Genomic DNA, 23,428 nt, shown 5'->3' on the forward strand with positions numbered 1-23,428 from the left:
CATATTTCTTTTAATAATTTGTAGTGAAATAGATAAATTATAAATAATGTATCACCTACTGCTACAATATATAAACGTCAATAAGGGTTGATTTTAACTTGTATATTGTTCTTACTTTATTATTTTTACACTTACAATTTTCTCTTTTAAATATAATTATGAAAAAACAGTTGCGCATCGTAATGAAAGAAATTACGCATAGTAAAAAAAAATGCATGTGAGCTTCATTAACTCTATGAACAGATAAAATGATTCAATACAACAAGAATATATAATTAATAATTTGCTATATCTATACATTGATAATAACTTTTACTGGCTGAATAGTGTATGTAGTGTTAATATGTTATGGAGGAACAAAATGGATTGTATAAGTTCTCTCTTACAAATTACTAAGACAATCCGCTAGTCAAAACTATAAATATAATCCATTATTCACTACTAACCGCTAATTGCCAAAACAAATATCATGTCCTGTGAAGTGAAACCTACTGGCTACTCATCAAAGTATAATTTATCCAATTCAAATATAAGAATCACATGAAAGATGGATTAAGCAGTACCTAAAGAGAGTTGCTGAAAGAAGATGGAGCCTACTTAGAGCCACTGGAGGTGTATAGGAAGAAGGATGAACTGCTAGTATAGCTGGATATGAACACCTTCCCAACTGAAGTTGGCTGAGAAAATGCGAGCTCTGAGCGCAAGAGAACTTGACCATTGCAAAAACTTTTCCTGCATTAATTAAAGCAATAAAAGTCGAAGAAATTCAGTAAAAAGTAGATAAGAGTCATGGAGAGTTAATAGGAAAGAATTCACTGTTTCAAGCATGCAACAGCAAAAAAGAATCCCCAGAAGAATGAGTTACAAGCAATGCAGAAAACTGAAAAGCAGATTTTTCTTGGTGCAACAAATATGTGAAAATGGTTTCACTCGTTACAGAAACTGAGGCATTTGATCAAGATTCCTTGTTGAAGCCTTGCAAGCAGTTATTAATTCAGTTTGCTCACTTTTGAATGAAAGGCAATAGGAATATCTGTAATCCACAAGTTAAATACCTGTGTATTTATATCCTGGTTGCCATATCTATAGTTCTCTATCATGAGGTTGATAAATTCTCTTTTTTTTTTTTAATGATGTCAAACAAGTTCTTTAAAAAAAAAAAATTGGATTTGAGGGGAACTACCAAATCCAGAATATTTGCCCATCTCTTTAGTAAATTAAATTTTCTCAATGGGAGATTTGGGAAAACAAAATTCTCAAGTCAATCTAGAAACTGAAGCTGATGAAAATATGGCTATTACCTTGCAGCATCAAGCAAATAACTAGCAATATGTTTTCTTCTATTGGAAGGAGTGACCCAAATGGCTCTAACGCCACACAAAGCAGGTACAGCTTCCTTCTCACACAAGATCACTCCATTTAGGTCATCATCTAAGCCATCGAGTCTTTCTTTAGGGGGATCTCTTCTTACTTTTTCCCGTTGAAAACTGACTCCTCCAAACTGCAGAACCGTAGATCTCTGACTTACTTCCCTTTCAGCCGCAACACTAAACTTCTTGCCTTGCGAGCTAGAGACAATTCTATATGCCTCCTTTATAGGTTCTGCTACCAGGCATCCACCAATTCTTCGAGAAGAGATAAACAAATACACCTGTAATAAGTGGAAATACTTGAAAGTTGCACTGGGAAATATCTGTCCAAGTCATGGAAGAATGGAAAAGAGTGTAAACTGTGGAGGGGTATCGACAAGATATGAGTATACACAACGTTGAAGATCTTTATTCATATATCAATAACTAGCAGAAGAGAAAAATATAAGCTTGCTTGCATGTGAAACAAGGAGATACAAGTTGCAAAGAAGTATGATGTGGAAAACAACTCTATGCATACAAGAAATTGATCCTATGATCTGGAGTTTAAATGCTAAGCAACATAATATTAGTAGTTGTTGGAACCTTGCATTGCTGATTATATATCCACCCTTCACCAAGTTCCACCTCCATCATCTTTACAACTTCCTGAACCTGCCAATATACTAGAACTTCAGTTAATTGCTTAAAAAATTAACTACTGAAACTAGCGTTTCTCGTGGAAACAAAAATATGGCAGGATATGTGAAATAAAAATATAGTTCACCTTGTTTCTCCAAGGAGGAGGGTCATCATTTAAGACCAAGATAATGCGTCCTGCTTCAAATGAAGGAATTGGAATAATTCTTTCATTCTGCCAGCCCTGGAAAGTAAATCAAACAAAGAAAAAGAGAAGGGAGGAAATAGTAAACCAAGTATTAATAGTAAGTCTATGCTTAAGATTTACACACAAAAAAATGCAAGTTGAATAAAAACAAGTGAGACTAAGGCTTGTGAGTTCAACATGTAAAACCTTAAATGGGATTCCAACAGTGTAATTCTTGTGAAATGCCTGGTGAACCTTCTCATCCCCTTCTTGACCAGTAGCATACTGGAAGTTGCATACATTGCAAGTGTGCAAGAAAAAATCAGACTGACCAAATTCCAAATGAAATTGGGCATATTTTCTCTTCTTATTCAGAACTTTTCCAGATGTGGGCAAACCAAATTTCACAATTGAGCTCCTAGAATCAATTTTCTTGGGTGCTTCACCATTTGATCCATCCTTGCTATCACTGTATTTTGGTAGCAGAACAATTGAAAAAGAGTGAACACTACTTTATTAGGCAACAAAATTTCAAGCACATGAAACACAAATAGTCAAATACAGAGTTACATAAAATTAAGAAGGGCAAAAACAGTATAGAAAAGAAATTAGTAATACAATCATTGCGGAAATTGCTAGTTATGAGCAGAAAAGTTATACTGGAATCAAAAAGAACTCAAACAGCTGCAGCATGCTTCAAATTAGAAAAAAATAAATAAATAAATAAATAAATAAAAAATGAAGAAGATCTCCAAACAGAGAGGACAAATCAACCAATCTCTTTTAAAAATGAAAAGCAACAACCAGCACAGTCAGTCTCACTAAGTCACTTATTAGAACAAGCAGGATGTTTTCAAAAAAGAACAAGCTGGAAAGAAATGACCAAATAAACTGAAAGAATACAGAAACTATATCCATTATTCACATCTACATCGAAATAACCCTACAAACAAAAACTGGAAAACAATAAAATCCAAATTTTCCTTGAGGTCATAAAACTTCAAAAAAAAAAAAAATAAATAAATAATAACCATGAGATTTTAAAGCTAATAAGGAAAACTTAAAGTGATAGAGATCATACCCACATGGTTGGGAATTTCTACGCTTATATGTAACGGTAATATCTGGGTATTTCTTTTTTGTGCCTTCCCGGTGGAACAAATCACCGGAGATGGAAGAAGCGTCGGCGGTCTTGGAAGTGCAGGGTCTGAAAAAGGCGTTAATCTTCGATTGCATTCTTCAAATTTTACTCTATATTCTTCTTGAGGACCACAGGAAGCTCTTGTGCGATAGCCTAGGAGTTCCAATCTCTGCAGAAGCAGAAGAAGCATCAAGCTAAAAGCTGAATCAAATAGGGGTGGGCATTTAGGTATTCAGTTCAGTTTCAGTTTGTTCAGTTTTGAAAAAATGAAAATTTTCGGTTTAACATTGTAGTTTGGTTTGGTTCCGGTTTCGGTTTGGAGTTGGTTCAGTTTGAGAACCCCCCAATTCCCAAAAATTAGAAGAGGATTGATTACAAAAATTACTAAATTAATGTTGCATGGCTAAGCATATTCCACTGATACTCCATTTATTCCTCATTTTGACCATGCTTGAAAAATAAATATAGAAACAGTACAGAATAAAAAGTTTGAGTATAAATCCACAATTATCTTGCAAGTTAAACTAGTGTTGAAATTACTTGTGCTAAATTTCATGATGACTTTTGTAACTCCCTTGAAAATGGTCTTTAAACTGACTGGTTCCCTTCAAGTAAACTGTAAACATAGAGCATTTTGTAGTGTATTTCAAGTAAACTGTAAACATAGAGCATTTTAAAAGAATTTTTCAATTTCTGCAAGCTATAGAGCATTCAGTAGCTTAAAGATAAAATGCTTAAAATATTCATCTGAAGACTAACAAGTAACAACAAGATTTGAAATGCTTAATAGTTAATCCAGATTCCCCTTACCTCTAGTCTCTAGATCTTCAATACTTCATACTTGAGAGTTGAGACTAGCAGATTGAATTCCCAGTTTGAAAATATTTTGAATATGTATTCAATTAGCATATACAAATCTGGAAAACAGAAGAAAAAAAAAAGTTGAAGATTGAAAATCATTTTTATGGAATTAGCCATTAGGGCAAACTAATTAAGAGAATAAAGTTGAAGAATATGAAGATTGGTTGGAACCTGAGGCTATAATCTATAATGGTGAACGGACGGAGGCACGGAGGAGAATAGCCGGACAATGGTGGGTGGAGGAGAATCTGCAAATCTTTGATGAAGAGAAAAAAATGGCTGCTGGGTGTGCTGTCTGCGTACTGCATCGTTTTGGGGTGTTAAATTTTTGGCTCCGTCTCTTCCCGCCACCCACTACGAATTCTCAAACGGAATTACTCTTTGCTGGTAATGGTAATATATGCCCCAAAATATGATTAGCGAAGCTAACTTCGGCCTCTCATTTCTTTAATTGATTCTCAATCCAAGTTATACACATATATTAATGAATAATTGTATGTATATGTGCCAAAGACCTTGTGGTCCAGTGACACTCGATGTCAGGAAAAATACTCTCACATGGATGATGGGAGTGGATTCGAACCTCAGTTGTCAGACAAAGTCAGTAGCATTCAAAAAAAATAAAATTGTATGTATACGTATGATAATAATAATGGGAAGAGATCACAATATTAACATTTTTATTACTTTTTTTTATACATTATACAATAAAACTTGTACTATACAATTTTTTAGACAAAAATATTAATATTGTTATAATTTTTGTTATTTTTTCCATTATTATTTCCATACATATACATACACAATATATTTTCTTATATATTCTTCAATGGTAATAATATATGTAAACATTATATATAAAAAATAAGTTTAAATGTTACCCTAATTTTTTTTAATAATTTATCATATATAAAATTCTTACTTTAATAATATTAACTATACCATAATTATTACACAAATTATCAACTATAATTTTATTATAATATGAATTCTATGACAATGAATTTTTTTAAAAAATTATATACTATTATTAAAAATATTTTAATATTGGATATATATATTTTTGTGCCCCGTTGTTAATGTTAATAATAAATTTCAAACGAAATTCATAGAATTTGTTATGAAACAAAAGAAATGTGGATGTCCAAGTTGAGTTTTGAACCCTTAACATCATAGACAAAAGATGGAAGTTTTGTCCATCAAGCTACTTCAACTATAAGTTAAATATTCTATGATATTATGATTGTGGTTCTCAGTTCTGAAAAGGATAAATTCAAGTTCCAAAGCAACTGCTAAGGATGGAATACATGACCTCAAACATGACAAAGCAAAACTATCTTCTAATCAACAAACTAGACTAGCTTTAACACTTGTCCATCCTATGCAAATATTATATTTGTTTACTGTCTATCTGATACTATAAATACCCCTACTGCTCCTTTGTAAAGATTACCCCCAGCAAATATTAATGCAATGCTTCTTTGAATTCTTTCTCCCATTCCAGTTTCATTGGTCTTCATTTCATTTCTTCATTATTCATGTTATTATCATAGTTATTATTATTTTCATAACACGTTATCAGCACGAAAGTGCTCTTTAACATAGTGTCTTCTCTGGCGAAGCACAATTCTGCTTGCTTATTTCTTGTTCGTAACAATATTCAACATCACCAACAAATCCTTGCCGTCAACCCCATATTTTCCGGCGAGGCAGCTGCGGCGGATCGAACCATACATGAGGAATATGAATAAGGATTAATCTTTCTGAATTCTTGTTTATTTGTCATTATTTTGACTATATATTATATAATCTTACTTATGTAGAAGCTTAAAGCTTGTAGATGATGAACAAAGAAGCAGGGATAAATGGCGATGGGAAGCAGCGACCAATAGAACTCCGGTAAACCTTCAGCGGTGGCCTTCTTCCTTGGTCGATGGCGGTGACTGGGCAGCGTCCATCATCGTCTTCACTCTCTGGCCGGTAGACCAGCGATAGATGAGGATGGCAACAGCGCGGTGATGAGCTTGGCGGCTGGGTCTCCACCAGACTTCGCCCTCTCCTCTCCTCTCCTTCTCACGGCGTCGACAAGCAGCTCAGCCTCCACAGGTCTTCGCGTCATCGGCAAATAGGTGTGGCGGAAGCGTGGTGGTGGCGAGAAGCTGCAGCAGATCGGCGTGAGATGATGAAAAACACATGGGTTATGTTGATGTTGTTGATTGATGAAAGGAGGATGAAATAAACAAAACAGAACAAAAGAAAAGAAAAGTGGGAGTCTAATTGATGTCCAGGAAGTGCAGAATCTTACCATCATTTTCCATTATCCAATAATTATATATATATATTAAACATAAGGGAAAGGAAGACATGGTGGCATGGATAGCTATATCATATTACACCCCTACGGCCCTACGCATATATATACTGCTAGGGTCACAATTGTGTGAGACCGTCTCACGGATCCTTGCTCGTGAGACGGGTCGGGTCGGATCAAAACACCATGTAAATGTCATATTTATATGTGTAAATGTCATATTTATATGCTCAAATATAACACTAATCAAGAATACAATTTTTGTTATTTATAAGAGAAAAAGTAATACATTTTTTTTTTGTATATAAAAGTAATACATTTTTCATAATAAGTAATGTTGACAAGTGCTCCTTACTTATAAAGGCAAATATAATACTTTTAAGGACAAATGTAATACTTTTAAATCGAAATGTAAAAGTATTGTATTTTCTCTTAAAAGTATTACATTTACCTTTATAAGTAACAAAAATTTTATTCTTGATTAGTATTACATTTGAGCATATAACTATGACATTTGTGCATATAAGTGTTACATTTGTATCTTGACCCGACCCATCTCATGGTAAGACGGTCTTACACAAGTTTTTGCTAATCTCTTTTCCTATGAACCAACTTCAATTATTCTTATATTATTTTATATATAAAAGGAAAGAAAGTGGAGTTGGTGGTGGTCCGGGTGGAGAAAGAAAAATAAAATGGCTGCAGTGTTGTTTGTTGTTTCACAGAAAAAGAGAGAAAGACAAAGAGAAGAAAACAAAGATGGGGTTTCACGTGATCAAGGAACTACTAAATTGCACCGAGTATGGCAGCTTACAAACAGGAAATTAATTACTAGAATATTATATCGGAGATTTTGACCATACTCCGATAAGGTTTGTCCCCTCCTTATTATTTTAATATGATAAAATATTATGCCATGCATATATATTCATATGATAGTAATTATGTGCAAATAATTGTTATGTGCACTTGTCATATATATTTGGCATAATCATATTTCCTAAAACTATCATTATGGCATGATGAGAATGTGATATATATCATTGCATCTAAGTCATGTATTGTATGGTAAATGCTATGAACATTATGTGACAATCGTTTTTGTGTTACAACTTGCTCTCTTATGCTATGGCTATGTGAATCATCATGAAATAAAATTTAGCATAATAAATATTTTGCTATAGGCCATAAAGTTTATCCCATATTTTATAAATGAAAGCTATTTTGATATGTTTATCAAAATCATGAGATAAAAATTTTATAATTATGTGTATTTGATATATGCTATATACCATATGGAAAAAATTAGAATAAATCATGTGATGCCTAATTCTTGAAGGCTATATGCTTGAAAAAGCAAATGAAAACTTCATCACTCTTGATTGGATCAAGAAAAATGAGGACGTATGTGTTGTGGATAGTGCAACCACACATACAATAAATATGCAAAGTATTTATGCACATTGAAAAGAATGAAGAATTTGTTACTACAATATTTGATAGTACAAAATGATTGAAAGCTCTGAATGAGCATTATATTATTGCCCGGAGGAACAAATTTATAATATGCATTGAAAAATTGTAATGCATTATTGTTCCCTCCGAAGTCTCATAAAATTTATTGAATTTGAATATTTGTAATGACTAATGTCGTTGAGACTATAAAATAAAGGAATTAGTAATTCTTCTGAATTACAAAGGCAATATCAGGGAAGAAATGTGTATTGGAAAAATTCCCCTGATTTTCCTCATGCTTATATTGTACAAGAATGAGTGTTGTTGGAGCCAATCTTATTGTAAATTAAAAGTTTACTGATTTGAATAATTTTAAGATTTGGCACGATTGAATAGATCATCCTGAATATGTGATGATAATGATATGATGATATCTCATAAATTGAGAAAATGGATTGATCTCCTATTATATAAGTGAAGTGACTTTCACTTTAATTGTTTTAATTTTGATTAAAGCTATTTTGGCGTTTTATGAGATAATGTGGAATCATATATACCTTATTCTTAATTTCACTTTGGTTTGTCAAATTATTGCTCTTAAGTTATGTATATGCTTTATCTATTTGATCATATTCATTATATGATTGCATATACGTTTGAGTATATTATATGTTGCGATTTAAAGACCCAAATTATTTTAAAAATTATGACATGGGCAATTGAGTCACTTTGGGCTAAATATTGAAAAATCGAATTTATATATGTCAAACAGTAGTCTCCCATATGAGGCATACTTAAATAGAAATTATATATTAGGAAGATCAAATTTGACATACTACTGTTTTATCAAAATTTGACATACTGCATATAATGAATACCCCCTATTTACATCTAGTACGTGGTGAAAATTGAACCTTTCCCAAATTTGTTTTATTATTATGTAGTCTATTTTATTATCACATCATTGCGTATCTCTACGGGCTATTAAATAAAGCTACATATACATGTTGATTATAAATATCCATGTATTGTATAAAAATCTAGAGCACATGATATAAGATTATTTGGTACGCAGACTGCATGAAGATCATTTTCACGGCATTAGGGGGAGATATAAGCCCAAATTATTTTGTAAATTTGAATGCCGAGAAAATTTCATAAAATGAAAGGATCTTCAAAAATCCATATACTAGATTGACTGAACTGAATGTTCAGTAGATTATTAATTCCTCCCAAATATATATCTATTGATATATCTATCAATGATATCTAAAAAGAGACATTCGTCAAAGGACGAAATACCCAGTAGTGCACCAAATAATTAATACTGGGATGCAAAACGACCAGATTTGAATATTGATGGGAAATGTTTATCATCTGGTTGATTTTGAAATTGCCATGAATTATTATAGATATGAGAGAAAATTATGAAAATGTTGTCGACAACTCAAATGCCTTTATAATTGCTCAATCTGGATCCAGAGTTAGGCACAAGAATTGGCCTAATTATTTGATAAATAAAAGGAGCAATTAAGGCAAAATAGCTCAGCTGGCTACTCTCTAAATTATGTTTACAAACCATTGAATAGGTGTTGGTACGAAAGAGAATAATGATATGATGTGATAAAAGCGAGGCTTGGAGCTCATGTGTTTACACAGATACCCATAATTGATATACTCTCCCATATAAATGGATGGCAATAAGTTTCGCTGATTATATCAATGACAGTAAATAATATGCAGTTAATGAATATCATGACCACATAAAGATGGGTCATTGGACAGTATATTTGAAAATTCATAATGAATTTTAAAAGGGTTCTCAAAGTAAAAGAAAGCGAAAATCGCAATATGACCTGAATCAGTTGATGACTGAATGAGAATTTCTTCCTGAAAAAGGAATATAAATATATTATGTGTCATTATGTAATCTTTAAAGAGTTGCGAATGGAGTTATTATCCTCGTTGAAGAAGGAATAATATGTGTCATTGTGTGTTCAATAAAAGAGTTACTAATAAATATCTCAGTTAATATTGATGGTATACACATCAATGAAATATATAAAGAGCTTAATGATATTAGCTCATGTCTAAATACGGGGATTTTGAAATGAAAAGCTTGTATGTAAAAGCTAAATACTAACTCGACTTGAAAGATCGATTATTTTCTTGAAAAGGAATTTATACACCAGTTAGCCCATAAATGATTCTGGTTAGCTACTTAGACAAGCCAATATACAATGTGCTACTTGGGTATTGGCTATTATTATTATATCCCCGTGATGCCAAGTCCCAAAAACTAGTTGTACTATAATTTACACCATCGTTCTATAAGAGGACAATAAAGATTGTGTTATGGGTATATTATGAAAATTGACTAAACATGATGATGTCAGTGTTATACCCAAGTGAGCTCTAAAAGAGTCACGCAATTATTATGAAATATATTTACCCCATTGATAGTTGAACATGATTGTTCACAAAATTCCTCTACGTTTTGGAAGTTTAAAATAAGGGATTTGTAGAATGTTATCTTCAGGGGGAGTATAATGAATCATGAATATTATGCCCTGAACTCCTGAAGTTTATGTTGGGGTTATGATTGTACTCTTTTAGCCTTAGCTAAGTTTTTTTCCACTGGGTTTTCTTAGCGTAAGGTTTTTAATGAGGCAACCAGTGCAATACATAATTAGACATACCATGTACTCTTTTTCCCTCGGCTAGGTTTTTCCCACAGGGTTTCTCTAGCAAGGTTTTTAATGAGGCATGAGTATGATAAAGATGATGGCCAATGGGGAACGTTATTAATCAGTATGACATCATCTCAAAAATCTTTAGAAGCAAGGAGGAGCACACGAACTTGATCTTCAATGATGTCTTTATCAGGGGGAGCACATATTGTACTCTTTTTCCTTACCCAAATTTTTTTTTCCCATTGGGTTTTTTTGGTAAGGTTTTTAACGAGGCAATATAATGTTCTTCATTTGGACATCCAAGGGGGAGTGTTATGAAACAAAAGAAATGTGGATGTCCAAGTTGAGTTTTGAACCCTTAACTTCATAGACAAAAGATGGAAGTTTTGTCCGTCAAGCTACTTCAACTATAAGTGTAATAATTTGTAAATATTCTATCATATTATAATGGTGGTTCTCAGTTCTGAAAAGGATAAATTCAAGTTCCAAAAGCAAATGCTAGGGATGGAACACATAACCTCAACCATGACAAAGCAAAGCTATCTTCTGATCAACCAACTAGACTAGCTTTAACACTTGTCTATCCTATGCAAATATTATATTTGTTTACTCTCTATCCTGATACTATAAATACCCCTACTGCTCCTTTGTAAAGATTATCCCCAGCAAACATTAATGCAATGCTTCTTTGAATTCTTTCTCCCATTCCAGTTTCATTGGTCTTCATTTCATTTCTTCATTATTCATGTTATTATCATAGTTATTATTATTTTCATAACAGAATTCTTTTTTTATTGTGGTGACCCTATTCTTTGATTCGAAATATAATTTATCAAAATAATTGAATCAAATTATATTTTGATGACTATATGCATTAATCAAAATTTTATTATGCTCTTATATTTTTACTTATTACTAGTATTTTTCACCCATGTCACCATATGATGCACGGAATTGATTTGTTATAATATTAAAAATATTTGGCTCGTGCGATATCTTGAGGTGCACTTATATTTTAATATTTAGAATATTCAGTAAGTATAATTATATTAGTGAAAAATTAACTTGGAAGTAATGGAATAATAACTTGAGTGTTTTTTGATTGACCGTAGAGCAAATTATCCACTTTATTAAGTTACGGAGTAAAAGTTATGGTAAAAAATTAAAAATAGTCTCTCCATGACTAAAATCACCACTACATACATAACTTAAGAGTTAAAAATACTAGGTTTATATCGCATGTATAACTTTATGACCAAAAATGTAATTCTCCCTATTATTAATTAGGTGAATTTTAAAATTTGTAACAAAATAAACGGATAACTGATTTTTTATTTTTAACATAAAATTGCTAACGAAATGGATGTAGCTATTACAGATTAAATTAACTGAATTAAATCAATTAACCAAAATAATTATAATTAATTGCAAAACCCTACATCAAAGGAGTAGAAGGATCGACTCATAGTGTAATTAAGCCAAATACTAAGCTAGAAGAGTAGTAGTCGCAGTTGTAAGCCTATCGCAAGCTCTTTGTACCTCATGCCTTTCTTCTATAGTCATGTTATTGCCCTCCGAAGCCTGCAAACAAAACAAGAAAGAAATCTGTCGGCATCTATCTGATTTAGACTTCTACTAAAATAAAATGGCATATCCAATGCTATGCTCACAAAAACAAGCTAGCTTTTGTGCAAGGCAGCGGCTACTTCAGAGCGGTAGTCATACCAGAAGAGCGACCATGTATTCTAGAATACTCTCGATTTCCGGCTTGCATGACAAGAGAACTCGCCTCATTTTAATATCACTGTGCAAAAGCAGGAGAGCGGACACGCTTGCCACAGGAGTGCTCTTATGGTTGATCTGTGGAAATTCGTGATGGTAAGACAGTGGGGGCGAATGATTTTCAGCCAATACTGATCCCATCTCTTTCAACGCTTTACTTAATAGCCTGTTGCTCCTTTGAAATAGGAAGAAGCAAGGAAGAAGATAATATTGACTTCTCTTTAAACTTGAGCTGGAATTCTGCTCATTAACTTCTCCTGGAAGATCCTACATCAATAGTAAGATTTTACTCTAGCAGTTAGACTTTACAATTTCAGTATGTATTATTGATTATACTTTGAATACAAATTACTATTTTTAAGAGTTAATACCCAATTTAGTCCTCGACTTTAGTAGTTTTACTTAAGTTAGTCTTCAACTATAGTGGTTTTACCCAATTTGGTCATTGATTCTAACAGCTAAGGACTCAATTGAGAGAAAGTCGAGGACCTTATTAAGCACACAAAAAAGACAAAAACCCGTTATAGTTGAGGACTAAATTGGTATTAACTCCTATCATTAGCTAGCTAATTTAAAAGCATAACTAATTTAGCAGATCACAGTTAATGGAAACACATTATCTAAGCTAGGAAATACTAGACTGCAAGGAATGCAATACAAAGAACATGAAATGCAATTATTTTTAGTGTCATGTGTGGCCAAGACAGGTGAAAAGAGAATTGAAGTAAATAATATTTAATACTTACAGATGCAACATCTAGTAAATATTTTGGAAGAACACGGCCAAGTTTGTCGATGCTCGGTTCTGAAAGTTTTGTTGGTGCGGTGTCTATTGCAGTAAGTATCCTTAGAAGAGCATTCATGTTATCTACTGGTGGGCTAAGAAACTGAAACAAATAACAAGATGTTATCTCTAGTAAAATGTTATAGAAAATATCATGAATCTAAATAAACACACTTACAAAACTTATATTCTTATGGAATGACAGAAAAGTTCCCCAAAGTGCACGAAAGATTAAAAGGTAAGTTGGGGAATAATAAAATTTAGTATAGAATTTAAGCAGACCATGGTTAATCTCAACTCACAATCTGATCAGTAATTACTCTCTCCACCATCTGGAAAATAAGACAGTTATCACCAATCTGTGACAAACAAGAACAAACTGCACTAGTAAGCGACCGAAAGGATGCACGAATTGATTTCCCCTCATGATTCTCTGCAAAGGATCCAATTGATAGGTTTAACCATGATCAAAATCGCTGATTTGGTGTTAATCTGATAAATTTAATATCCAAACTTGGATAACACAATTAAGAAATTACCAGGATAAGCATGGAGACGTGAAACCAAAGTGATTAGAAAACTAATGTAATCTGCAATCTGGATATGTCGTGCTTTATAGGCTGTGTGCAGAACTTCTAAAATACGAAGAACTAAACATGGTTCAAGTTCATGAGCTGCAATGATGTGCGAAGAAAATCAGAATGTTATACAATATTAACTAACTATTTGTAGTTCTAGCTCATGGTTGGTGTCTTATCTTCCATACTTGTTAACTACATGTTGACAATGAATTATAAATAAATAAACAAGGTTTTAAAGAAACAACTTTCTTCTATGTAAATTGGTGGTCTTTTCAGATTCCCCTTGATTAAACCATGTGAAGAATAAATAAGATATTTTACTCCAACATTATGGATGGCTAACATTTTATACCATGCCATTAATAAAAATGGTAATAGTGTAATACTGAGCTGAGAAGTTCCATAAATGAAAATATGAAATCAAGAATCAATTGTGGCATACAGATGGGGACTACTTACACAGGCAACATGAAACCAATGACTGAAGTATTGATGAGTCCAAGATAGAGAAGTAATATAGGCAGCAGAGGGAAAGTTCTTGAATATCTCCAGAAAGCGTCATGAAAGGGCCATAGCTTACGCCTCCTAAGGTCAACGAAATACTGTTAATTGGAAGAAATTGATATGAATGAATCAGGAAACAAAGAACACTCAGGTTGGAATCAGAATGAGGAGCTGTCCTAACCTTCATTGCAAGTTGTGCTATAAAAACCTTGTAGTATGTACTGCATCTCATCATATTCCTTTGCAAATGGTGAGTCAAACTCGGCCGTTTGTCCTATGCGAAGTTGAAGAAGCAACACTGTCTGGATAAAGCAAACCATACTATTAAGGAGAAAAAAGATGGCAATTGAAGCTAAAGATGGAATTCAAGACCAAGGTGGTGACACGTGGACTGCTTGTCCCTCTTTAATTTAGACAAGCCTCCAGAGTTAATGAGAGCTAGGCAAATACGTACCTTAGAAGATAGTGGATGTTTATCACCTAAAACAATTAGCAGAGAAGGAAGCTCCCTTATCCAAGTAATCTGATAATGTAGCAGTTCTGGATCACTTGTATCCAGGTAAAGCCAATCATGTTCCTAATATTTGTACTGGAAAGTTGAGATTAGATTCAAGCTTAAAACATTATTAGCAACTGATTTATTAAATGTGTTTTGAGATTCCAGAATTAATGATGTCATTTTACAGTTTCACACCTCCAAGAAAAGGAAAGGAAAAAAAGAAAAAAGAAAAAAAGGACATATTGCTGCTATCCAACATGTTTCTGCAGAATATGATAATTTAATGAAAAGCATCAAATCACTATCCCTATGTATTCATTGTATTGTTTAGTTTACATAATAAAAATTATACAGTGGCAGACAATTTTTGCAGAAACACTCAAAGAACACAACTTAGACCACAAGGAATCTTATAGAGAACATCATTTCTTCAATTGCAGAAAGGCAAGCTAATTTCATCAAAGACTCCGGGCTGCAACTCTTGAAAACCTTAGTAAAAGCCTGCAATGACAGTACAAATTACAGAGTATAACTTTATGAAAATAAAATGCAACATTTTACAATATATACCAAGGATTTGTACTACCACATCCCTCATCACAAGGATCTTTGGATCTTATCACTCTTTAGAAATAGATAGACAACTAAGCATAAAAAAACAAGTTTGGTCTAAAAACCTGAAGAATGCGAGACTTCCAAAAACCGGAAACTCGCATAATAAGTTCTGGAGTGAATGACACCAATGCAAGCAATTGCTTTTCATGAATCACCTTACTAGACTCCATGTGGTGGCAAATCTGCATAACGTGGGCAGGCTGTTACTATATGTGCAATATAAAGCACTACCCAAATATTCCATATCAACTTATCAAGGATGTTTTCAAGATCTAATTAAATTGTGAAAGAAAATATAAGGAATACCAATAAAAACACAAGAGGGAAAACTTAAAACTTTCTGATATTGTAGAAATGCATCATTAAAGAGCATAACACATAAAGATAACATTCAAGCTTGAAATGAATCTGCAGATGAGATACCAATGGTTCAAACATATGTTTCCATTTCTCAAACCATAAGAGATGAGGTGCAAGTATTTTTCTCTCCATTTATTTAATATAAATAGTGAATATAAAACATCCAAGATGACTATTAGTACACAATGAGTTTAATCGTTTTAAAAAAATCATAATTGAACCTTTTCAGAAAGTGAAATTTCAATGAACTCAAGGAATTTCTCCATCAATGCAGGGGGAGGGTGGTCCCAATGACTTATCTTCAAAAATATTTCTGTAATTACAACATTCAACATGAAATAACGATCATTTTCCTGCAATGCCAAAAGTAGAAGAAATCAGAGGAAACAATGGCACCAGAGAAGTGAACAAGGAGAGAGACAAAAGCAACTGCACGTTCAATGTTATCATCATTTGTGATGGTATTTCTTATTTCTTTTCCTTTAATGGGTGTGTGTGTGTGTGTGTGTGACCGAGTGTGAGAAAGATTCCACGACAATTCATCCAGTCTTTTGTTATTTTTTTCTACTTAAACAACTAAAGATTACATATTGATAGATTACAACGAGTTATCAAGTGCATTACCTCATAGGAGTTAGGAGCTATGTCATATCTTTGTCCTAACCTAATATGTTAATGATAAATTTCCTGCATAATTTCCTAGAACTATTCAAGGGTTGGTTTGAGGCAGGAAGTCTTTTACTTACATGCTTGACATTTTTATGGAAAATGAAATTTATGTTTTGGGACAAGTACGAGAAAGGAAAACATGTTTTTGCAAAGGCTTACTATAGTACATGTTTAAGGGAAGTGAACAAGAACTTCTCAGTACTCGATTTTAATAATTTCTCTCAGTTTGAAAGGAACTGTGAAATAAAACTTCAAGAGTCATAATCCAACAACTAATCCAAGTTTCTCATAGTTTTGGAATTCATGCTGCCCGAGTTCAAGTAGCAAACTAGCAACATCAAATGTAAAGACTTGAAATTGGGACTTTAACAATGAAAATGAAGGCAGAAATAAGATTAGTGGAGAAAGGCCAAAAAAGCATTTTAAATCCCACAAGATTTGGACAAACTGCAGATGCAACTTCCTGCATTTCAAGTCCATCAGTAAATGATTCAAATATATACTTCATAGTACCTGCTTCTCAAACAAATTAGTTGCCAACATCTCTAATAAAAATTTTTGTTGTTTTATTATCTCCTTTTTCTAGCATAAAATACAAACAGAAATGTTCTTGTTTTCAATATGAAACCATACCTTCTTTGAGAGGTCATGAATTGGATTGAAAGGAAACTCATCCCAAAGCTTTTTGAGTGCCAGCAATGAAATTCTTTGATCAGATATGTTGACATGTGTGTGATGGTAAGGAGATTCATCAATAAAGAATCTGACTAGAAGATCTATGTTTTGAAGTATAAGTAGCATACAATCATAGGACTGGGTGTCCATTTGGGGCATGGTATGAACCAAGGGACTGAAGTCCTGGAAACAACTAACGAGAGCAGGTAAGAGATTCTTCAATTTCTCCACAACACCAGAACTAGAAAGCCCTACAGAGAATATGAGAAAGGTTAAGTACTTCAGAATTCTTATCCACAATGAACACTTAAAACCCTATTTGTTTGATATAAAACAAGGGAATGGGATGACAGAAAGGAGCAATCCAATTAACAAACATAATAGGAAGATGAGACAATGCATATAGGAGAAGAGGGGGATGGGGGGAGAAAATAGGAAGATGAAACAGTCTCCCTCCCTCATTCACAAAAATAGGAAGATGAGACAATGCATATAGGAGAAGAGGGGGATGGGGGGAGAAAAAGAGAAGTGGGGAACCAAACATGGGGAAGAAAGTCAAGAAACTGTTAAGATTGTCATGGTACAATAATTTTTAATTTGCAGAGATTGTAAATAAAAATAGTAGCAAAGGTATTTTTTACTTACCAGAGGAGTAACTTGAAATGTCAGGAACAAAAGCGTGCAATGTCACTTGAACAGGAATATCCTGTAAAAGTTTAATATGACCATTTGGAAGACAGAAGAATAAATAAAATAGCCAATGAGCACAACTTTGACCAACTTTAACATATAACAACCTTTGAACAGAGCATCTTGCTCCAGTCACAACAGCATAGAGAATGGAAGTAACAAGCCCAAGGGATATGATCAATAAAAACAATAGAACTAGCATAACTCCCCCAAATTTTCACAGAATAAGCAATAGCAAACCCAATAAAATAATCTTATTTAATGCATTTTAAAGACTAAAATAGAACATATTGATAATGTCACAACAGAGACTGGCAATGACAATAGCTCAAGGGCTATCAGCTAATCAGCCTATCAATAAGAACTGCAGTTTAATCTTTAATGCATATCAAATATTAAAATTGACACACAAATCCCTACAGACATAGCATATTGCCCAAGTCTCAACTCACAAGATAGAGAATGGCAATAACAATAGTTAGAGGGAAATCAGAAACACTCAAATAACTAACAAAATCAATCCACCTCATCACAAAATTATATTTATAAAAAATAAAAATAAAATAAAATAAACCTAAACAATTTTGCACAAGTCTCTTTAATGCATTTTGAATATTTAAATAACATAAACAATCTTCATTAAATTAATGCTTTAGTACCAAACTTTAAAAATATGGAGTAAAAATTAAACTAGAAAGGGCTCACAGCACAGACCTTCTTATCTGACAAGTCATCAGCACTCCTATTTTTGAATGGTAACAGTGATAAACAACGAACCAACCCAGAAAGAGCAGTCTTTAACTTTCCCTTGTCTTGCAGGAAAAATTTGTTTTTCTGCAAAATATCTCCGTAGTTTTGGAGAATCTATGCCTCAACTGAATCTGGCTGCAAATTGAGAATGCAGTAAAAATGAGCAAGGTTTAAAAAGGCTTTTTTGAGGCCCGCCTTGAGGCTCGCCTCAGAGTGAGGCTTAGCAGGTACGCACTGAGGCTTACGCCTCTTTGGCTGAATTAGAGGCTTACGCCTCAGCCGTATGAGGCGTACGCTTCATATACGCCTCAAGGCTTTCTGAGGCGTTTTTTTGAGGCGAGTCACACTTTGACTTGCGAAGTGGGACGAGACTCAACTCTTGCGACGGCGACCTAAAGCAGCTGCGACGTCAAGGCTACGGCAACCTCCAGCGTCCTCTGTGTGTGTATATATATAAATAATATGGGTGTACTGCATATAGAGTGTGGGTGTGTGACACCTAGCCTTTTCTAAAAAAAATGTTTTTAATGTTATGCTGGTAGTGTGATTAGTGGCTTTCATTTGTAGGTTAATCAAGCTACAGACTATAACCATTCTCCTATTTTATATATATATATATATATATATATATATATTTGAGGCTTACGCCTCAATACGCCTCGAGGCTTACGCCTCGCCTCAAAATACAAAACGCCTCAAGGCATGCCTTAGCCTTTTAAAACATTGAAAATGAGTGGCGGTGAATTAACTAAAACCTGGAGAAATAAACCACAAGGTCTATTGTTGTTTGCTATGGCTCAGATGCTTCATATCCAGGAGAAAATTCTGCTAAGAGAATAGAAAATTCAGACTATACCTGAATAGCAAGTGCTTTATCTAAGCTTTCAATTGCATTATCTGGCTCTCCGAAATTTAGTTGTGATCTAGCAAGAGTGATCCATGCCTAGATGGAAAAATTAAATCAATGTTGTAAGAAACAATCAACCTATTATGGGACATGGTAATGCCACTTTAGTATTTTAAAAAATGAAAGTAGAATGAGTGGTGTAACTTGTAAGAATGCAGGGCTATTTGCCCCGAACAGAGTGCAAGTAAATTATTATGTGCCTCATCTGCACCACAGTTTCCTACCAATCTACCATCCATCTGGTCTATTACCATCTCTAATTTTTAATTTCTAACATCATAACCATGGTTACTGCCAACACCAATCTTTCTGTCACGCTAACAAGCGCTGCAATCAGCATATTCCTCCTTCAATCATCCCAATTCAAATAAAAAATGGCTTCAACACCAATTTGATTCAATTCATACAAATTGATTTTCTGTATTGGTGTTGGTTGTCAATACTATCACCGGGCAATTTTGGAACAAGAAAGACAATCACAGTGAGAACCTTTTTTTGGGGAAAAAGGGAATGCCTAGGGCTTCTGACCAAAACTTGGGGCTATGATACCATGTGAAGTAGGAAAGGTTTGTGTGTATTTCTTTGTCAAAACATGTACAGAAAGTCCTACACACACACACAAAACACAAGTTGGGCTCGGTCAACTACTTCTAGGGTTTACAATCAACAAGAACCATTTTCAACTCTACAATCGCTTCATTGTTATCTGCTGTAATGACAATATTATCCACAACCAAAAACAGCCTTCCATTGGAAAAATGACAGATGAAAACTTAGTAGTTTATACCACACTACTGACCAAACTGCACCACAATGTCAACCACCCAACCAAGCTCAAGAAGAGTGTATTGAAGCATACAAAGATTTAGTATGCATACTTGAGAAAAATCTTTATGTGAAAAGTCATTCTTGAGGTCTAACTGATGTAATGACCAATCAAGTGGCCAAGGAAATCATCACGGAAGCTAATTAGCCATCGGCAATAGTTTTTTTGAGACATTCTCCCTTGTGGGCACAATCACATCAATTCAATTATAGATTACCTTAGCTGAAACTATCCACCAGCCTCCACATAATAGATCATCAAGAATGTTATACCACATGGTGCCCTTGCTAAGAGGCATATTTGGAGCAACCCTAGGTCTGCTGCTTAAGGGGAGTCCAATCTAACCTTTGAAAGGCCTAAAGCAATAGCCACAAGTTTTGTTTTGATGATTCCATGATGCAATTTTCCCTTCAATAGTGAGTGGTTCATTTGCTTTTTTATTGTCATTCTCGCTATTGATACAGTTAATTACCAGAGATGAAAAATAAGGAATTGCGAAATTGTAGTAGTTTCTTAAGGCTCATTTTCAATCAATATATTGTAGGAAAAGGAGGTGAACATACGTGTTACGGCTTTCAATGCATTCCATGCATCTCCAAGTTCAAGCAAAATCTGAGCCTTTTGTTCATGTAAAACAGCTCGTTCTGGCATCAAAATAAGAGCAGATTCCCACTTCCCCAGTGCTTCACGATATTTCCCATCCTTCCAAAAATGAATAAAGCCACAAGGTTAGGACTACTCACTACAAGTAGATCCCATTTTAGATGGTGTGGAAAAGTAGAAGAAGAAGAAGAAGAAGATAAGAAAGCTACTTTTAAACATGACTTCCACCAGACCACCACAAATTATTTTGAACAGAAAGTCATTGATAAATTATTAAAATGAAATAGTACAAGATAATCACACTATGCACAGAAAGATAGTAGTAAAGAACAAGCTCAGATTTGAAAATGACATTATAAGGAATCAAAAAACAGAACAATGCATATCTTAAAATGTGTTACAGGCAGCAATAAATATGGCTATGATATATTCAATTCAAAGTCATATGTAGGATAAAGCCATTAAACTTCTTTCAGCTTTCCTCTTGGGACAAGAAAACACCTGGAAAACATTTTAATAACCCTCATTATTTTCCTTACCAATTCTTTCATTTAGTTTTCAAACTCTCAGTCCCGTCAAATTGTTTAAGAAATAACATTCCTGGAGACAGACTTGTGAGCTTTTGAATTATATTAAATTGACTAAAAAGTCTTTGCTTTAACAAGAAGCATTTAATTTTCCATTTAAGTCAAAGAGATATGAAAGGATAGTTTGATAAAAGTTCCCAGTCTACTTAGTTTGTGTCTGGAAGTTGTTGCATGGATTTGCCACACCCCCTATTTTGATCAAGTCCTATGTAAACCTAATTGGATATATTAGGCGATTGAATTCATAATTGGTCATTCCTTGGATCTGTTATACATTTTCCAATTTTAATTTCTACATTCTCAGGCAATTATAAGCTACTAAGAGCACATTTAGTATCCCATCAGCATCTGTACAGCAAGTGTTGGTGCTTGTTTCACAAATAAATGCTCAACATTAGAAACTCTTTAGGCCTCACATATACTTCTACATTTAATTTTGTCGTCATAGCACACTTGAAGGAAGTCAACAATAAAGTAGAAAATTTAAATATCACAAGATTAAACAGAAATAAAGGGCTGTCAAGTATAGAATTCAGCTACTGATCACTGCAAAAGCTATTCAATGGGCCATAATCGTTAAGAAAATATACAAATCCACTCCACTGGCAATAATTTTAACCAAACGATAAAATAGTAAAATCATACGATTAAGTGAAAAACAAGGGTTAAATTAAAAAAAATTTCGTTACCTCAGCGAGTTTATTTCCTTGTTCTTGAAAGGAGTGGGCGAGTCTGAGGGTTTCCCCATCACCGTTCAGAATTAGGGCGGTCGTCTTCTACTGAACGTCGTCGTTTCGAGGCGATTCCTCCTACGGAAGCGAAGAAACCTCGACGCTGAGATTTTCCGAGGCGTCGTCGCTGAAGGGGAGGTTGGGGAAGTGAGATATGGGCCGTTTCTTGCTGCTTTCGCTCCTTTTCCATGTCAACTTCATATTTGGTGTCTGATTAGTATAGTGTGTAGTATGTAGTCTGTAGCAGTATTCTGAAGAAAGGGGGGGGGGGGGAGAATAACGGTCCTTTTGGTGGGAAGTGGGAGTGAAATTTCATGGAAAAGTAATTACTTCTGTACTTCTTGTTTGGTTGGTGGAAAATGAGTTACCGAATATTAATTCTATTGTTTGGTTGGATTTAAAATGGTAAGAATAATAGGTAAAAAAACCTATATGCCCTTATTATTATTATTATTATTATTATTATTATTATTATTATTATTATTAAATACCTAAAGCCTAAACCAGAAAATCCACAATTCCACAACTCTTCTTATTATTATCATTTCAATTTTGGGGCCCAATAATAATAATAAAATTAGTTTTTCTTCATTCTTTTCACTCATTCTCCTGTGTGAGGTCATTGGTCAAAGCAGCAGAGGCAGCAGAGCCGCGTGTGGAGTGTGGTCGACGCAGTCAGCCAGAGCCAGAGACCAGAGGGCGTCGCGGCGAGGCGGAGGTGCGACGGCGACTAGTGGAGGCTAGGCGCAGATCTGAAACGGAGGCTGCTGGCTCTTGATTCTGGAGTCACCAGGCAACGGCACAACATATTCTCCAATTTCCCAACATATTTGTACATATCAAAATTTGAAAACTAACTACTTCACTCTGTTACTGCTACTGTGTAGTATTTATGAATTATAGACTCAATTTATAAATTATTATAAAATATAAATTTTCCTTTTAATTAGATTGGAAGTCACGATTTTAATTTATTACTTTTAAATTTTATTATCACTAATAATTGATTTTGAATTTTAAATTATTAACGATATATTAGTCATTTTGTAAAATTTTCTTAAAATCTCTATGAAATCTTCATATATAAACCGTCATGTCTTTTTCATATTAAAAAAATTAAGTTAATTTCAGAAGGGTCTTTTATCTTTAGTGGTAATTTCAAATTTAGTCACAAATTGTTATTTTTGTTATTTAACACTTTAGACTATCATATTTTGGACACTTTTGGT

The 23,428-nt window shown here is 33.7% G+C and overlaps 2 protein-coding genes and 1 pseudogene across 3 annotated transcripts; all 3 read right to left on the reverse strand.

Moving 5' to 3' along the window:
* Positions 1–297: 297 nt before the first annotated feature.
* Positions 298–4,576, reverse strand: LOC115997215 (protein CHROMOSOME TRANSMISSION FIDELITY 7-like). 2 transcript variants are annotated; one of them, XM_031236726.1, is made up of 9 exons: positions 4,349–4,576; positions 4,127–4,233; positions 3,857–3,932; positions 3,257–3,485; positions 2,383–2,644; positions 2,137–2,232; positions 1,956–2,024; positions 1,302–1,651; positions 298–732 (listed from the first exon to the last, which is right to left on the reverse strand). In XM_031236726.1, exons 4-9 carry the CDS (start codon positions 3,409–3,411, stop codon positions 594–596), a joined length of 1,071 nt encoding a protein of 356 aa, XP_031092586.1. In that variant the 5' UTR covers positions 3,412–3,485; positions 3,857–3,932; positions 4,127–4,233; positions 4,349–4,576; the 3' UTR covers positions 298–593. The 2 variants fall into 2 exon arrangements, with proteins under 2 accessions (XP_031092586.1, XP_031092585.1); XM_031236725.1 differs by lacking the exon at positions 3,857–3,932.
* Positions 4,577–12,008: 7,432 nt separating this feature from the next.
* On the reverse strand, positions 12,009–18,659 carry LOC115995575 (the record flags this gene model as incomplete). The annotated part of the gene is made up of 14 exons (XM_031234643.1): positions 12,009–12,217; positions 12,362–12,685; positions 13,165–13,305; positions 13,505–13,635; positions 13,742–13,876; positions 14,243–14,368; positions 14,469–14,589; positions 14,742–14,864; positions 15,201–15,287; positions 15,464–15,583; positions 15,983–16,114; positions 17,064–17,356; positions 17,751–17,811; positions 18,510–18,659. Coding segments are annotated over 14 exons (2,040 nt in total), but the record flags the coding sequence as incomplete, so codon positions are not given.
* Positions 18,567–22,452, reverse strand: LOC115995962 (annotated as a pseudogene).
* Between the last annotated feature and the right edge of the window lie 976 nt (positions 22,453–23,428).

The sequence above is a fragment of the Ipomoea triloba genome, chromosome 11, assembly GCF_003576645.1.
Source record: "Ipomoea triloba cultivar NCNSP0323 chromosome 11, ASM357664v1".
NCBI classification, from domain to species: Eukaryota; Viridiplantae; Streptophyta; class Magnoliopsida; order Solanales; family Convolvulaceae; genus Ipomoea; species Ipomoea triloba.

What these genes read in the sequence shown, in the direction of transcription:
- LOC115997215 (XM_031236725.1), bottom strand. Translation starts at nt 3,411, where the DNA reads ATGCAATCGAAGATTAACGCCTTTTTCAGACCCTGCACTTCCAAGACC. An exon ending in CTGTTGGAATCCCATTTAAG is followed by an intron (nt 2,233 to 2,382) that starts GTTTTACATGTT and finishes TTTACTTTCCAG; the next exon opens with GGCTGGCAGAATGAAAGAAT. An exon ending in TATTTGCTTGATGCTGCAAG is followed by an intron (nt 733 to 1,301) that starts GTAATAGCCATA and finishes TAATTAATGCAG; the next exon opens with GAAAAGTTTTTGCAATGGTC.